Below are 18,062 nucleotides of genomic sequence, written 5' to 3'. Positions count from 1 at the left end.
TAAATATTTGCAAAATGTTAATTGGGTAAACATGCTGAGCTGGATTTTACCATCTATTTATAATCAATAGACAGAAAAATTCACCAACTGAACCCACCTTCTGTTTAAAACAGGAGCATGACAGCAACAGTTTCAGAAATAGTAGCAGCCATATCTCAACATTTCCATCAACACCTTTGCCAACAAGTATTGAACCTGAAAAAGTTTACAATTCACGTTTTCAAGATGCACGTCCATTTACCAGTTTTTTCCTGCTCCTCTTTTTTCTGTCGCTGTTTCTTGATTTTTCTGCTTTCCGACAATGAGTTGTCTATCCATTCGCTGGCTGAATAGTCACTCTCACCGTCTTTACTTGTAACGTCGCCCTCATCCATTTCATCAGACGCTGTCTCTTCTTGGATAGGACTCATGCTTCTCTTTTCCACAACAGGGCTGGCTCTAAAATGGAACGCAACAGAAAAAAATTACACAAGACATATGGTTAAATTGAACAGTGCACATAGCGATAACTCTAACATTGTGCATAGAATCAAATTTATTGTTCAATTAATAATTTCCTTTAGTTAGCTTCTGCTGAAACTAGTCATGAAGTGTGAGACCAACTTACTTTAGCAGTGGCTCATTGAAAAGATTTGACACATAACTATTAGACATACAAAGCACATCTGCAGTTGACAGCTCAATACTATAAACCACTATGTAGATTAACTTAAGCATTCACAAAGCAAACACTAACTCTGCACGTTGAAACAGAAACAAGGAGGATGGACAACAGTCAAGGACATCAGAAATCAGACGCAAATCTTGATAAGTCTATTTGGCACAAGGTTTAAACCTTGAATAAGTGTACCGTGTCAAATAAAAGGTATGATTTTGTAAGTGTCACATGAATTTAATGAGTTGGGTGATTCTCACTGAAAGAAAAGCAGTTAACTTGAATGTAACACCCAAGTAAGCGGTCAAAGTTTTACAGCAAAACATAAACTACTTTTTTTTGTACCAGGCAGAAGGCTCAAGATGTTCGGCCAATAAAAGATCTGAATCTTATGTGATTAGATTCGTCCTCTTAATAATCAAACTGCTGAACGTTGACACCAACAAATACCATTATCCTGGAATAAATTTTCAATACGGGATATGCTGGAAAACGAATTGGCCATTGGTTTTTAAAGCAATAGGATTGGAGAGCCAAGTTTGCTTTAGCCAATAAGCTGACAACATAATCGTTATCTTTGTTCTGTAATGATCCTGGGTAGAAGGATACTTAATTAAAAAGAATGTGTTTGCAAACATCCTTGATCTGGGAAATTAAGGGGTCATTTCAAGTTTTGGCTCAACTGCTTTGACTTGAAGAAAAACATGACAATCTTTTGCTCTGGAACATTGCTATTTCAAGATTGCTTCACTTGTTGAGTCAATTCATGACAGTTCGTGCAGCTGGAGCATTTTTCTGCAGCAAGGAATCAGTGCAACATTCTCTAAAGCTGTGAAGTGCTGATGTTTTGCTAATATTGGGAGGTGGGAGTTAGCCCAATTGAAAACCAGTTCCTTAAAATAGGAAAACTAACCAAACTGCTCAAAATCTGTCTTTATAGATGAGGAGCAGATGAATCCTTGATCTTGTGAGCAAGAACACATCATCCTCCATGAAAAGCATCGAACACTTGGAAGAGCACACAAGGACAATGCAGTGCTTGATACATTTGTCTAGCAACTGCCAATACAAGTACTGCTCACCTCCTGGCTGCCCTGGATATTCCAAGATGATGATTGCCTATTATGCAAGGAGGTTGGAATGGTCTCATGAGCATTCTTGCATTTGATGTTACATACTAAAATATCAATCCCTGGATTCACAGACTGCATCAAACAACAGTTGGCAGAAAGACTTTCTGGCTCTGCTGTGCCTTATTAGTTTCCAAGCACCAATTCCTACATTTTTACTGCTGGAGTCTTACATAGACTGACCAGATAATTCACATTACACATCAAATGCTGCTGTGATGAGGATCCAAACATCTGGTCCCCACAGGTCGGAAATAAACTGGTAACATTCCCCGAGATAGTACTCTTAAGGGTTCAAAGGATAGCAGTTGTGTCTGATTCCTTACTGGAGTTATTCTGCTCATCTCCATTCAGTACGATACCCTGAGCACTGAACTGAAAAATTCCATTGCCTCCAATTTTATTGATTTTTTAAAAAATTATATATTCATGCAGAAACTTGTCAGTGTTTTAATTCTGGGAGAACAGCACCCAAAATAGTTTAATGAAAATCCTCCTCTGGCCTCCAGGGATGGCTTTACTGTTAAAGCAAATTGCTTTCGTGGAAAGTAATTAAGACACCAGTGGCATTTGGTTTAAACAGATGCCCAAGTAACCCACACTAATAACTATTTATGACATTTGTTACAACTGCAGTTTTTATGCATAGGTGTCAAAATGTAAACTGGTAATTTCATTTACAAATTGGACTGTATCATTTGGCTAAACTCAGAATGGCTACTTTTAGTGATTTAATAATTAGCTGGTTTCCTGTGACCTATTTGTTCCCTTTTGCAAAGGATCAAGTATCAGGAAACCAATTTGACTGGCACTCTGCAAAAGCAACAAAACATTAAATAAATTTACAAAGTGTGTGTCATTCCACATTCTCACAACATTTCAGTCATAAATATATAAATATATGTATGAGTGTACGCTATCAAGCCTAGCAATGTTCGACAAACAGCGAGGATATGAATAACAAATCATTCTGTTTTTAGATGATGCTGCTGGAGAAAGGAATGTTGGCTGGAGCACCACAACATCTCTTTCTTCCTCTACTCAAATGGCACCATGGGATCGCAAGCAGCCACTGCGAGCAGCAGATGGCACCTTGTTTTAATAGCCCATCAGAAAAGGTACATGCTCTCAAACAGTACACTTCCCTGCTTGAATATTAGCCTGCTGGAGGCCAACTGAGCCAAGCTGATAGGAATATATATTCACCAACCACGAAGTTAAATTCTGGAGTTTGAGACAAGATTTGGAGACCTTCTGAATTTGATCAGATAAAAGATTTATCTCTCATTGCTCACAGGAAGTAATATATTAAAATATGCTGCACTGATGGAGAAAGGCGGAAGATGTGTGCAACAGAATTGGCCAAGTCAGAAACCAGAATTCACTAAGACTTTCAGAATTTTAAAAAACTCCATTATTGCTTTGCTCATTGCTTTTATGGCTATATATATTTTATATTTGAGCATTTCTGTAAATATGCTTGCTTTGGTCTGTAAATCTGTGGAAGCTTTGGAATTACTGACCACCTTGAAGAGGAGATTTGTAAATTGGAGATTATTTTAATCAATTGGGAATAGAAACTGAAGTAATCAGTGAGCCCCACATGTCAAATTAGTGGCCGGCCCTGCCCTGAGTTCTTCCCTCCTGCAAGAATCTCTCGAACCTCCTTCCTGCACATTACCTGCTTGCTGGTAATGGTGCCCACTGGCAATCTCTGGCTTTTCAAATTTCCTCCCCTGCCTGCTGGCCTGCTTCTAGTTCCCTCCTGTATTGGTTGGGCAATAGACCAGGTGAGGTCTAATACCCTGGTCTTCAGATTTAGGCAGCTACTGTGGTTACACTTGTTGCATCACCCATCCACTGGGCTAAAAAGAACGAAGTACGAAACCTTTAATCTCAGCTAAAAGACCGTGCCCATCATTAAAAATGACAGAATAGTCACAGGTATCAAATCAGCAACGTACAATTCTACTTGGCTGACCTGTAATGCTAAACAGGGCAGAACTGGTTTTATGGTGCAATTTGTTGGACCATAGATGGCATGAAACAGTCAAAAAAGGTGTAGAGCAGAGCGATGCACTCAAAATGAAAAACGTAAGAACAGAAGCTCAGTCATTTTAGATCAAAGCAGGTTTATATCTTGACATCCTTGGCTTTGATTCTGTAACAAAATCTGTCAACCTCAGTTTTGAAATTTTCAACTGACCCCGGCCTCAACAGCATTTTGAGGGTGTCTGTCAGAAATTTCAACTGCCTTCTGAAATGCTGCTGCGTAACATCACCCCTGAAATAGTCCAACTCTATCTTAAAAATTATACCGCCTGATTCTGGAGTCCTGCCACTTCCTCGCCATCTAACCTATCAAATCCTTTAATCAGCTTAACTACTTCAATTAGATTAATCCTTAATTTTATACACTCAAGGGAATACAAATCTATGTAACTTGTTAAAAGCAAATTACTGTGGGTGCTGGAATCTGAAACCAAAAGAAAAGATCTCAGCTGGTCTGGCAGCATCTTTGACAAAGGGCCACCTAGACTTGAAACATCAGCTCTTTTTTCTCTCCTTACAGATGCTGCCAGACCTGAGATTTTCCAGCATTTTTCTTTTTGGTCTAAGTAACTTGTTCTCTTAACATAGTCTTCATAATATAACCCTCTTAAGGAATCATCAAGATCAATTCAACAGACAATTGTGGATAGTGAGCGAAGGCAGAGTTGTTTCAAGTTAAGCAAGATAGCAAAAGGAAACTCATATCAGTATCAACTTGGTGAATGCAAGGGGATGACAATCAGGGCTATTGGACCATGAACTTGACAGAGAGAGAGAGAGCGAGAGAGAGAAAGAAAATTGCTTAGATAATGGGTAACCAAGATGAATGATGTGCACAACCTTTGGATTAGACATTCAAGTGGAAAGTTTAAGATGGAAATCTTGGATGAGAGTACATGAATGGAAATGTACAGATTTTTAGGTTCAAGCAGTGGTACAAATATACAAGTGACTGTCATTCGATTAGTTCACTCAAAAATCTTTTCTGCACTAACTTGGAGTCTATGTCTCCTCAGTTTATATTTGAAACCAGGCAGAAGAATGGCCAAAACATTCAACTGTGGCTGGCCGCTCATTACACATCCCATCGGGAAGATCAATGCAAGGCATAAAATGGATGGTTAGTCCAATATTGCATGTTTGATGTCCCTGTTGAAGTCAATAAGGTCCAATGACCAATATACTTCAAGATTCCCAAATATCCCATTAAATCTCTCCTAATGAAATCCATCAGGTAAACTGTGTTAATCATAGAATTCCTATGGTGCAGAAGGCTGCCATTTGGCACATCAAGTCTGCATCGCCTCTCCAACTACCCACTCTGCACTATCTCCATAACCCTAATAATTCCTCTAACGTAACATCTTGAGACACTAAGGGGCAATTTAGCACAGCCAATCCACCTAAGCCACACATCTTTGGACAGTGGGAGGAAAGCCACGCAGACACGGAGAGAATGTGCAAATTCCACACAGTTACCCAAGGCTGGAATTGAACCTGGGTCCCTTGTGCTGTGAAACAGCAATGCTGACCACTGTGCTACCATGCCACCCAATGCTTCAAATTGTCTACAAGTAACATTTTAATTAAGCACTCTACCCAAATTGAATGTTTGCCTGTCAGAGGGCTCATGTCAATTTACTTTGTTTTGCCCCCATCTTCCTTTCCAAAATTTGAAATACCATGGCTCAAAACAATGTGGAAACGTGGAAAAGCAAAAATCATTTTGAAATGTGCTTTTGCGCCAAGTAACTGTTTGTCTTTGTGTTGGGAAATTAAAACTATTTACAGATGCAATTTTAGTAGAGCTTTCACAGAATACTTTGTTTAGTTTGCAAAAGAGAAATACGAAACTGAAGAACACAAGAAATATTTTATGCCCCAATTCCAATTAACTCCTTCCCTCAACAAAAAAAAATCAATACAAAGATTTGACTTCATTGCTTACTTGCAACTGTGGATTTGTTGGGAAATAGAGTTGTCTTTTCAATTTGGTAACACTCACCTGCTGAAATCAAACATTTGGCTAAGGTAAGGTTGTGGAGCATATTGTGTCTTTAGTCTCTTCCTCTCCACTTCGCGCCAGCTTTCTTCTGTCCATTTCCGCTTGGTTTGTTTCTCCTCTTGCTTCTTCTCAACATACTCTGCATACGTCTGGATTCGGTAACTCTCGGCATACCTGCTGGTGTTCACAGCTATAATGAAGTACAGATGAGACAATTTGAAGAATCAGGTCTTAGAAGAATCAGGTTCTTTCAGAAACCATCAGGTTTCATAAAAATCACCAGATGGAAGTCATCAGACTGAGCAGAGATGCGAAGAGAAGTTAAAAAAGAATTCAAAATGAACTTTGACTGCTACCAATTCATGGCAGGATGGCAACTCTACAGGCTGTTGTGCATTATTGTTTTCAGATATATTGTACACTCTTGTGCAAGTGCAAAAAAAAGATATCTTTTTAATATTAAAGTTGTTAATCATCAAGAAGGCCTGCTCCATTCCTGCACACACAGCTGGCTGCTCGGAATCTCAGCATACTACTTCTATTTCTTGTGCTCAATTCTCTTTACCCTCCCTTGGCTGTTTCCACCTCTTCCCAGTCAACTGATCACATTTTCTCTCTCCCAAGTTGTGCAACCCCCTAAATTTCCTTCTTCAGCCCTCCATTATCCTTTTGCCTTCCTATTTCCCTGCTATCATCACAGGCTTGAATCTCTTAAATGAACCCACAGCTTTCCCTCTTTGCTCCCGTCAGCATCCTTCAACGGGCTCATCGAAGTATTCATCACCATCCTCAGTCATCTCTCTCATTCCCACCCAACATATCTGTTTGGGATCTTGGCAAACGTCTACTTATCCGCTCATTTCTCCCACCATAAACCATGTGCACTCTGTTGGTATCAACAATCAGCACCCCTCACAATCCCCTCGAGTATGTGCAAACAAGGGCCTGGTCAATCATTTAGCAGATGACTGCATTGACACCATGGCCTTGACTCCATGGTATCTTGTCTTTTGTTGAAGTCTCCCTGCCAGGCTAGACTTTCCACCACTTGCCCCATTCAAAACTGCCAGAATGGTGGCATGGCTCTTGTCACAAAACTTCACCATGATCACCTTAGTTTTCCAGTACCATTTCCTCCATTGAGAATCTTATTGTGTACCATCACTCACTTTAAAATCCTCATTCACGATTATTCACTAAAAAGGTCCCACATCATTATATTCTCAGTCCCTTCCTCTCCCAGAATCTGCATGCAATGGCTTATCTAAGGCAATTTCAATCTCCATTGTAACTCGCTTTGCATTTTCTCATCGGAATTCATTGCCCTACCTTAACTTTATCCTCCATATAAACTCTGTATTCACAGTCACCCCTCCATCTTGACATCGCAAGTAGCCTCTCTATTTCTCTGGCTCAAGTCACAAATGAGGCCATCATGGAATACTTCCTTGTATTCCTCAAGAGTTCATAACCACTATCCCCCTACCCCTTGGTGTCCACCACGAGGAAAAGAACCACACTCCCAAGTCACATACACTGTCCTATCAGCATAGCTGCATAGGCGATAAGGCATTAGTGATTGGCCATAATGCATGATTTGCCTCAAGATGCGGAAGAGCATTTTACAGAGACTCCTCAGATGATTCTTACGTTCTAACTCCATCTGATATATTCAAATAGCAACACCCCAGACAAAGACATAACTCTCGGTGACTGAACCAGCAGTCTGCCATTTAGATGCACCTAATGCACAAGAAAATTCTATGCAATGGTGCATTGCATAGAAGCCACGAGAATTGTTGGGAACCATGTACAAAATCACTGTTGTGCTTGAAGTTGGTTTCCTCCTATATTTTAAAGATACAGCAGAGTAATTGATATTGAATAGTTGTCATTTCCACTGTTTACAATTTCAAAAGCACAGTAGTGCTGCATCTGCCTCCTCCACCGTCAAACAAGTAGGATTTCAAGAGGCCAACAGCAATATCACACACCAACAACTGTGTCACAAGTTAAAAAGGTTGTTGTAATAATTTTGGTTCACCAGCTCGGTACAAAATAAATAACATTTATTTACAACACACCATTTTAGACTGTCGCAACTTTGTGGCTGCCAGTGTCTGGTATCGATCACAGGCAAAAGCCCACACTTGTCACACACCACCCTGGTCGCCTGGATCGTCTGACCCTATCGGCTGATTGCCCCTTAAAGGGGCCAGACCCCGTGGTGAAGAATATACATAAAGGCTCCGACTGGTTCCTGGAGACAAAGAGGTGGCAAAGTGTTCATTGAAGGAGCTTCAGCTATGCTCCGCCACTCAATTATAATGCCACTACGCATAGGCTTGTGACAATTCAAAATGAGCTGCAAGTTCCAGGAAGTGTGGAATTCCAAAGAAACGTATCACTGCTGGTTAGAACGAATAACCCAACTAGTACTACATATATGAAGACCTTTATATAAAAAAAAAGCATTTAATGGTGCACACAGGTCAATAGAACAATTTACCAACCTTATTTCATGCCAAAGCTAGTTTTCAGCACAACTGCCTTTGATGTATCTGCCAAGTCTTGGCACAAAGCCATCCCTCTAGCAGATGAGTCAGCACATTACACTGGTTCTTTAGTGCGCTGTGTCCTATTGTGACTCAAACTGTTTGGCAAGTACAATACTCCAATTTGCTAAGTATGATTAAACAACACAATAAATATGACTGCAAAGTATGATCTGCACTTCAAATTTAGAAAAAAATGAGGAATCTTTTTCTAAAACAAATTTATCCAAAGAAAAGCCACAAAAATGTTCAAAAGGAAAGCTAAGATAAAGCTAATCATTAACCCAAAAGCTGCATTATGACAGAGTTAAGGAGTTACCAATCTACTTGAAGTAATTGAGACTTTTGAATTAAAACTGGACAGACATTGAATGCAATAAATTAGCAGATGAGAGGTTTGTATATTAGGCGCAGCTATGGCAATATCTGCAATGATGTGGGTATGCCGGCGTTGGACTGGCGTAAACACAGTAAAAAGTCTGACAACACCAGGTTTTCGTCCAACCTATTTATTTGATAATATACTCACAAGCTTTCGGGGTTAGCCCCTTTGTCAGGTGAATGGAGAGTTCTGGCCTCAGACAGAGCATATAAAGCACAGACAGTTTAGAGATTACTGATTAGAATGCGAATCCTTACACCTAACCTGCTGTTCAAGACCTGAAGTGGCTGATAATGTGAGTGGAAGGAGCACTGATCACAGTTTAAAGAGATGTGTATTGTCTCCAGACAGTATAGTGAGTGAGGTTTTGCAAACCCAGGCAAGTCACGGGGGTTACAGATAGTGTGACATGAACCAAGATCCCTGTTGAGACCGTCCTCATGTGTGCGGAACTTGGCTATCAGTCTCTGTTCAGCGACTCTGCGCTGTCGTGTGTCGTGAAGGCCGCCTTGGAGAATGCTTACCCGAAGGTCAGAGGCTGAATGCCCGTGACCACTGAAGTGTTTGCCAACAGGAAGGGAACAGTCTTGCCTGGTGACTGTCGAGCGATGTTCATTCATCCGTTGTCGTAGCGTCTGCATGGTCTCCCCAATGTACCATGCTTCGGGACATCCTTTCTTGCAACGTATCAGGTAGACAATGTTGGCCGAGTTGCAAGAGTATTTACCATGTACCTGGTGGATGGTATTCTCACGTGTGATGATGGTATCCATGTCGATGATCCAGCATGTCTTGCAGAGGTTGCTGTGGCAGGGTTGTGTGGTATTGTGGTCACTGTTCTCTTGAAGGCTGGGTAGTTTGCTGCGAACAATGGTCTGTTTGAGGTCATCTCGCCAGGGCTATCCCCACACCCCCACTTCTTGCTTTCAGACAACCACACAACCTCAAACAGACCATTGTTCGCAGCAAACTACCCAGCCTTCAGGAGAACAGTGACCACAATACCACACAACCCTGCCACAGCAACCTCTGCAAGACATGCCGGATCATCGACATGGATACCATCATCACACGTGAGAATACCATCCACCAGGTACATGGTAAATACTCTTGCAACTCGGCCAACATTGTCTACCTGATACGTTGCAAGAAAGGATGTCCCGAAGCATGGTACATTGGGGAGACCATGCAGACGCTACGACAACGGATGAATGAACATCGCTCGACAGTCACCAGGCAAGACTGTTCCCTTCCTGTTGGCAAACACTTCAGTGGTCACGGGCATTCAGCCTCTGACCTTCGGGTAAGCATTCTCCAAGGCGGCCTTCACGACACACGACAGCGCAGAGTCGCTGAACAGAGACTGATAGCCAAGTTCCGCACACATGAGGACGGTCTCAACAGGGATCTTGGTTCATGTCACACTATCTGTAACCCCCGTGACTTGCCTGGGTTTGCAAAACCTCACTCACTATACTGTCTGGAGACAATACACATCTCTTTAAACTGTGATCAGTGCTCCTTCCACTCACATTATCAGCCACTTCAGGTCTTGAACAGCAGGTTAGGTGTAAGGATTCGCATTCTAATCAGTAATCTCTAAACTGTCTGTGCTTTATATGCTCTGTCTGAGGCCAGAACTCTCCATTCACCTGACAAAGGGGCTAACCCCGAAAGCTTGTGAGTATATTATCAAATAAATAGGTTGGACTAAAACCTGGTGTTGTCAGACTTTTTACAATATCTGCAATTACAGCCTTACATTTGGTTTTGGTGGGTTATATTGCATTTAAATAGGGAACTATTGATTAAGCCAATAATCCAAGATGCATTGTATGAATTTACATTTGCAGTATAGGGATTCGTAGGGCATTTACTTCATCACACTGTTGATAACTGCATTATGGCAGCTGCAAACATACCAATGCTGGCTCTGGATGGTCTGCAAACCAACTTGTTGCAGAAATCACAAAGGAATCCGTGTCTCCTATTTGGAGAGAGCATTAAAAGGGCATTACACTTGTTGGTCTATACCTCTTCCGAGTTAATGGGAAAGTATTTACCAGAAAGGAGAGAAATGCATCTTATCCAGAAACCAGGATAAGGTTGCTAACTATGATTGGATTTGTTCCTGGGCAAGATCTCACTTTCAAGAGTGCCACACGTACCTGCTGGTTGGCCACCCCCCCACAAGTCAGAGATGTGACAGAGTACTCTCTATTTGCCTGGATGAGTGCAGCTCCAACAATACTCAAGAAGGTCAGACAGGTCAATTTGTTCGATTGACACCTCATCCACTACCAGCAGTAGTAGCAGTGAGTGCTATCCATAAGATTTTTTTTTACAATTCATTTGTGGGACATGGGCATTGCTGGCTGTTGCCTGAGGGCAGTTGAGAGTCAACCACATTGCTGTAGGTCTGGAGTCACATGTAGGCCAGACCAGGTAAGGGCAGCAGATTTCCTTCCCTAAAGGACGTTAGGGAATAAGATTTTTTTTCTGCCAATGGTTTGATGGTTATCAATGGATTCTTAATTCCAGATACTTTTTATTGAATTCAAATTCAACCAGTTGCTTTGGCAGGGTTTGAACCCAGGACCCAGAACATTATCTAAGTTTCTGAGCAAATAGTCTAGCAGTAATGCCACTAGGCCATCGTCACCCCCGATGCACACAGCACCTTTTAAACCCACGATCTCTATTATCTCGCAGGACAAAGGCAGCAGATGCAAGTTCAGCTGCAAATCACTCACCATCCTAAATTGGAGCTATATCACCATTCCTTCGCTGTCACTGGGTCAAAATTGTGGAACATGCTCCCTAACAGCACTAAGGGTATACCTACACACCATGGATGGCAGGGGTTCAAGGCAGAAGGGCAATAAATGCTGGCCGAGCCACTGACACCCACATCCAATGAAATAGAAGTTTTTTTTAAGCCTCTGACAGACGTGGCTGCAAGAATAAGAGAGGATTAAAAGGGGACAGGGAGGAAGCGAGGTGCAAGGAGAGAATTCCAAAGCTTACAGCCTCTGCAGCTAAGGGTATATATACATACCAATGCTGGAGCAATTAAAATTAGGGACGTTCAGGGGACACAATTAGAGAAGCAGAGAAGGTTGGGAAGAGGAGTGTAGGACTGAAGAAAATTACAGACATAGGGTGGGGTGACACCATGGAGGGCACTGACAATCAGGATGGGAATTTTAAAACCAAGGCACTGACTGAATGGGAGCCAATGCAATTCATTGAAAAAAACCCACCACAGATTGGGGATAAGGGAAAAAGGATAATTCAAGAGATCACAATTACAAGGAGACTCTGGCAACCCTAAGCATTTCCATTCAGCATACACCACTTAGAAGAATGTCTCCAAAGCTTAAGAATCCACCCTTCCCCCCACAACTGTTACTGTTGATGATTTAATGGGAAGGAATGTATGGAGCAATGCTCAGTTACTGACTCACTACTGCCCTTTCAAGTAGAAATTCAAACCCCTTAAGGAGACTATTCCATGTGAAACAGGTCAGGATGCTTTTCGCCCAGTCCACAATTGAGTGGGTGTACAAACAGTAGCGAGCTGCATTTGAATTCTCCTTTTAACAGCTTAATTCAATCTTTCATTCAAATGGGAAAGTCATGACAGACAGAAAAGAATCTCATGATACAAGTTTCCCAACACCAGGCTGAAGGACAATGAACAAACTCAACCACCTCCCCAGATCAGATCAAAAACCAGACTTTAGGATTAAAATGGTCAACACTCAAGGCTGTTAAATTGTGACTAATTAGTAAGTCTGTGATTTATTACAATGGTCAATTTAAGCTATAAACACTTAGACTTTCTTCAGTTGCAAGCGTGAAAATTGAAGAATTTAAAATATTCCATGGATTTTCCTACCACCTGGCTATTCACTTTAGAGGCTGGTTCTATAGGTGAATACAACATAAAATATAATAAAGTACAGATTTGATTTATTGTTATTTGGATTGGGGTACAGTGAAAAGTATTGCTTCTTGCGCTATAGAGATAAAATGTACCATTCATAGAAGATATCGCAGAAGATTAAATTCCAGCGTTTATGTTTGCCGAACAGTTTCATAAACTTAACCGCAAGAGTTTATTTAATTAGGTTAGGTTGATTGGTCATGCTAAATTTCCCATTAGTGCCAGGGAGATTAGCAGGGTAAATGTTGGGTTACGAGGATAGGGATGCTGCTGGTTCTGCTTGAAGCATCAGCTGCAGAATCCAGGACATTTTCTCCCTGGAGTGCTCTCTTCCCAGGAAAACCAACTGACGGGCTCAACAATACTGCTGAGAGAGGAAGGGGCCTGGAATTCAGAGACCTTGGGCCTAGAGGCTCAGTGGCTTCAATCACCTACAGGAGGCGGGACAGGAAGAAACAACAACATCTGTGGACTGAGTTGCTGGGCTTGTTGCCTCATCCTTCGAAGATTGGTGACTGTTGCTGGTGGAAGGTGGAGAAAGAATATGTTACAGGGATAGGACCCGAGTGGGACTGTTGTTGGTTTACATTTGATGGGCTGAATGGCCACCTTCCACATTGTAGGCATTCAATCTTGCAAGCTGCATAACTTCAGTTCAATCTGTACACCTTCACCTATAATATCTGAAGCATCAAAACTATATAGAGCTGTATGTACTAAAGCCAGCTCTTAAAAATTACCTCAACTGTAAAGAAAATTGAGATTTGAACCAGCTTTTAAAAATAACACAAAGCAGAATATTACAGACCTGAAACACTGAGCTGGATATGCCCCTTGGGCTAAAAAACCTGATGCCAGGGTTGAAGGGGGTCAGAAGTTTGTACTACAGGGAGATCAGCCACCTGGTCAATGGTCGAGACGGCCGTCTAATTAGGTACAACAGGTCTTGAAGTTGGAATACGAATAAGATGGCATCCAGTGGTTAAGAAGCAGCAGGCTGCTTTTTTCAGGGGAGAGAAAGTGAGGGCTTCTCTACTTTGAGGTTCCCCCTCTCCAACATTTTAGGGTGTTTAATGAAAAATCACTAGGGGCAAGATGGTGCTGTCACACCAGAATGCCAGCTCCTGTAGCTAAGTTCCACACCCACCCCTTTAAGTGCTCACTGTTTATCTTTCTCTCCAAAAGCACTTCCTGACCTCAGCATTTCCCTCTTATTTCTTTATCACAAGTAGGCTTACATTAACACTGCAATGAAGTTACTGTAAAAATCCCTTAGTCACCATACTTCGTTGTCTGTTTGGGTGCATCTGAGGGAGAATTTAGCACAGCCAATGCACCCAACCAGCACGATTGTGGGAGGAAACAGGAGCACCTGGAGGAAACCCACGCAGACACAGGAGAATGTGCAAACTCCATACAGACAGTCCACCTGAGGCTGAATCAAACCTGGGTCCCTGGAGCTGTGAGACAGCAGTGCTAACCACTATGCCGCCATTAAATAATTTTTAAAAAAATCCTACTTCTTCCTGCTATCTACACATTGCCCAAATGCAAAGATGAAAATATTGGCAATCGACCATCAGCAGAAATCACAGCAACTGTTTAATAGTCATTCAGCACTTGAATAGAACACTGTAAGAGGACAGACTCTTGCTGTGTGGCAGATGATGACTCAGCTCTTATGAGCCAGTAAGTCTCAGTAGAACACAGGTGGCAACAACCCAAGACAGACTCCCCAATAGCTGCATTATCACACCTGTCCAGCCATCTGTTTCGGCCAGAGTGATTCATTAATCTCCGGCGTGTTTGAGTCATTATTGCTGCCACTCCTTGCTGATTAATCCTTGCAGCCACAAACACACACACACACTCGCACGCTGTGCTTTGGTAGCTCTCTAGCACCTTGCTTGCAGGACACGGTGACTTTTGAACTGGATTCTGCACATCTGCAATTTCATTACCAGCAGGTTATTCCAGAGGAAGGGAGAGTGATAGACAAAATGAAAAGTGGCTTCTAGCACGTGCCCTCACTGCATCAGGTTTCCGAGCTCTCACTGACGTGGGGCTCAACTCCCCATAAAGTTTAAAATAGTATGCGAAAAGCTACAAATGCAGGTAGATAGCACGGACATGTAGAATCTTTACAGTACAGGAGGCCATTTGGCCCATTGAGTCTGTACTGACCCCAATCACACCTAGGCCCAATTCCTGTAACCCTTGTTTACCCTGCTAACCCCCCCATTACACCCGGGTCAATCTAATCCGCACATCTTTGACTGTGGGAGGAAACTGGAGCACCCGGAGGAAACCTACGCAGACTCAGGGAAAAAGTGCAAACTCCACACAGACAGTGACCTGAGGCTGGAATCGAACGTGGGTCCCTGGCGCTGTGAGACAGCAGTGCTAAGCACTGTGCTAACATGACACTGCTTAGAAAAGGGAGCTCCTTTTTAATTCGGTCGGCTTGATATCAGGATTCCACAGCATCAGGATGCAGCTACCAATTCCATTTTGGGCAGCAACATTCATGTTTGAGGTCAGCCTAGTACCAGGTTTTTTTGGCTGCCAGTTACTTTAATTTAGATTGCCCACCACTGTAAGCGTGGCAGAGTGCAAGCAAAGTTCTGTCGCCAGTAAAAGTGCTAAGTTTCAGGGAATTAGACATCTCTAAAAAGTGCAAAAAAAACCCCAAACTATATATGGTTTCTTAACCATGTGGCATGATCAAGAAAAAACGGTGAGCGGCGATTTGATCAATGTTTTAAAGATTGAGGTTCAATATTTGTAAATGGGTAAACTTTACTGCTAAATACAAGCGTGGCTTGCCTGCGTAGCAGCTTTCACGAGTAAACATTTTGATAGAGTACTTCTAAGTATCGCTGACGCGACATAAACAGTGGCCAATTAGCGCATAGCAAGATCCCTCAAACAGAAATGCGATAATGACTATTTGAGCAATAATGGTCAAGGTCAACATCAAATATTGCCATGGGATTATGTATATCCACCTGGGAAGGGCAGGTAGGGCCTTGGTTCAATGTCTCATGTGAAAGACAATACCTCTCACAGCGCAACATTTCCTTCAAGTATAGCACTGAAGTGACAAGCTAGATTCTGTGCTCAAGTCTCTGGAGAAGGTCTGGAGCGCTGCCATGGTTGACACCTAATAATTCAGAACCTAGACACAGATTTGGAAAAGGTAAACTTAAATAAACTGACTGGAACTGACCTGCGCTTGGGATCCAAAACATAGTGCACCACAGCACAATGAAAAAGCTTCTACCAACCATCTAGGCAGGCATGGATTTATTAAATTGACACATTTCACCATTTTGATGCCATCAATGCAATTCATAAAACAACGCAAAGCTTTGACATCCAGACAATGGAACAGAAGTTTCAACTCAAAGGCAGGCAAGGTTAAACAGGGGATTGTAGTGTGCTACGACAAATTGTGATACTCAGTAATTGCACAGCCAAAGAATGATAATAAGCTTCCATTGTACTATGACTTGCCATTGAACTGCATTGAATTGCTCCAGAAATATTTAAAGCGCGAGTAAATCTACGGGTGCGACAAAAGTTGCTAAAAGCATCAAAGCTCTGCTGCCAGACAGTTCAGATGAATGTAATGGTCAACATGGGAATGCTCATGACTGGTAGAAATCCAGAAATGTCTGGGGAAATATAGGAACAGAAGCCAAAGAACAAATAAAATTGTGATTAGAAAATAGGCAACTGGCAAAAGCAGTCATGGAGCTGAACGAAACTCAGGAGCTGAACTATAACCTCCAAGAATCTCGAAATAAATGTAGTCTCGTGTCTCCTTACAAATCTACTTGCCTCCTGATTGCATTGGTGATAGATGATGATGAGAACTGCAGTGGGCATTACATATTAAGTTTGTTTAAGTCCTTGATTTTGACCAGGGTACAGTTACCATTACAGAAATACATTTTTAAAAAATTTGTTATTGACATCTGGGTGCTGCCGGTTGGGCCAGCGTTCATTACCCATTCCTGAGGGCACTTGAGAGTCAACCACATTGCTGTGGCTCTGGAGTCATGTGTAGGCCAGACCAGGTAACAATGGCAGATTTCCTTCTCTAAAAAGGACATGTGTGAGCCAGATAGGTATTTTTTTAAAAACAGCAATTCCAGATTTTTCGGAATTCAAATTTCACCATCTGCCTTGGTGGTATTCAAAGCCTCTTCCCCAGAATATTACCTTTAGTCTCTGGATTACCAGCCCAACGATAATACCACAACGCCATTGCCGCTCCTAACTTCTAACACGAGGTTGCTAATTGGGCTCCTAAATGCAAGATGATCCTTCCTGTAAAATTGCTCATCGTTCTGGAAGCAGAACAGATGCTTTGAATAGATTGGCGTACAACAGGAAGTTGTGCAGCATTACTTACCAGACAGTATATTTATCGCAATTCTGTCTTGTTTAAAAATAAAATTCCATAGTTTAAAAATAAACTTTGACCATCCGTTCCTTCCACCATACTATGGTAATTGGAGTTTGACTTTCATCATAAATATCCTCAAAGATGAGTTAATCTTTCATTTTGGGGAAGAGGGCTTTTTAAAATCTTTTATTCACCTAAGATCATCATCTTCCTGATAGCTAGTTATTAAACATTGAAAAGGTCTACAGCAAGATGAATTGATCTGCCTGATGCAACCAAAAATTTGAAAGTACCACACTGCTTTGTATTCTGCAAAGTCGGAGGAGGCGAGATATATCTACAATTGAGGGGATTACATATTGGTACAGTATCTCTCAATCATTTTCTACAGACAAGGAAGATTTATCACTGTGCTGGTCAGAACATTCTTCTCTATATCTTGCTGCACACGAAGCAGACCATTTATTCTCCAGTCTAGACTTCCACATAGGCAAACATGATGTAGGAGTACTCAACTGCTAACCGTACGTCTATATTAAAATCGCACAGCTAGCTTGCTTGGTTAGAGAAAGAGAGACAAAGTCTGATATTATCAAACAGAAGGTTAAAAAGTGAGCTGTAATTCCCATACAGCTATTGCAATTAAGAAAAGAAAAATTGGCCAGTAAAGAATGTTGATTGAGTGTTTTGCCACAAGTTCTTTTTCTGATTCAGTGCGATGATGAATCACTGCTCTTTCAGACTGTTTTTTCTTATTTAAAAAATCCATACAACCTCTGGTTAGGGCAGGAGATTGGCCACTGGCAGAAAAAGTGCTGAGAAAGAACCACAAAGGCCTTTGCACCAAATTCTCAGTTTGTGGAAACGAGTGAAAGGTTCAGGAGAATATCCATGATAATTCAGCATTTGCATATGGAATA

General features: G+C 41.7%; 1 protein-coding gene across 3 annotated transcripts in view; it reads right to left on the bottom strand.

Annotated features, from left to right (window-relative positions):
* parn (poly(A)-specific ribonuclease (deadenylation nuclease)) overlaps nt 1-18,062 on the bottom strand; it is a 113,266-nt gene that overhangs the window by 12,162 nt on the left and 83,042 nt on the right. For all 3 annotated transcript variants that reach the window (XM_080206895.1, XM_080206897.1, XM_080206896.1), the window contains exons 22-23: nt 5,843-6,032; nt 242-438 (exon numbers count right to left, since the gene is read on the bottom strand). In XM_080206895.1, the coding sequence (XP_080063021.1) occupies nt 242-438; nt 5,843-6,032 (387 nt within the window). The remainder of the gene's footprint in view (nt 1-241; nt 439-5,842; nt 6,033-18,062) is intronic.

The sequence above is a fragment of the Carcharhinus amblyrhynchos genome, chromosome 18 (genome assembly GCF_965287045.1).
Source record: "Carcharhinus amblyrhynchos chromosome 18, sCarAmb.v2.hapA, whole genome shotgun sequence".
Lineage (NCBI taxonomy): Eukaryota > Metazoa > Chordata > Chondrichthyes > Carcharhiniformes > Carcharhinidae > Carcharhinus > Carcharhinus amblyrhynchos.
Note: the sequence above shows the minus strand (reverse complement) of the source record. Positions and strands in the feature narration are given on the sequence as shown.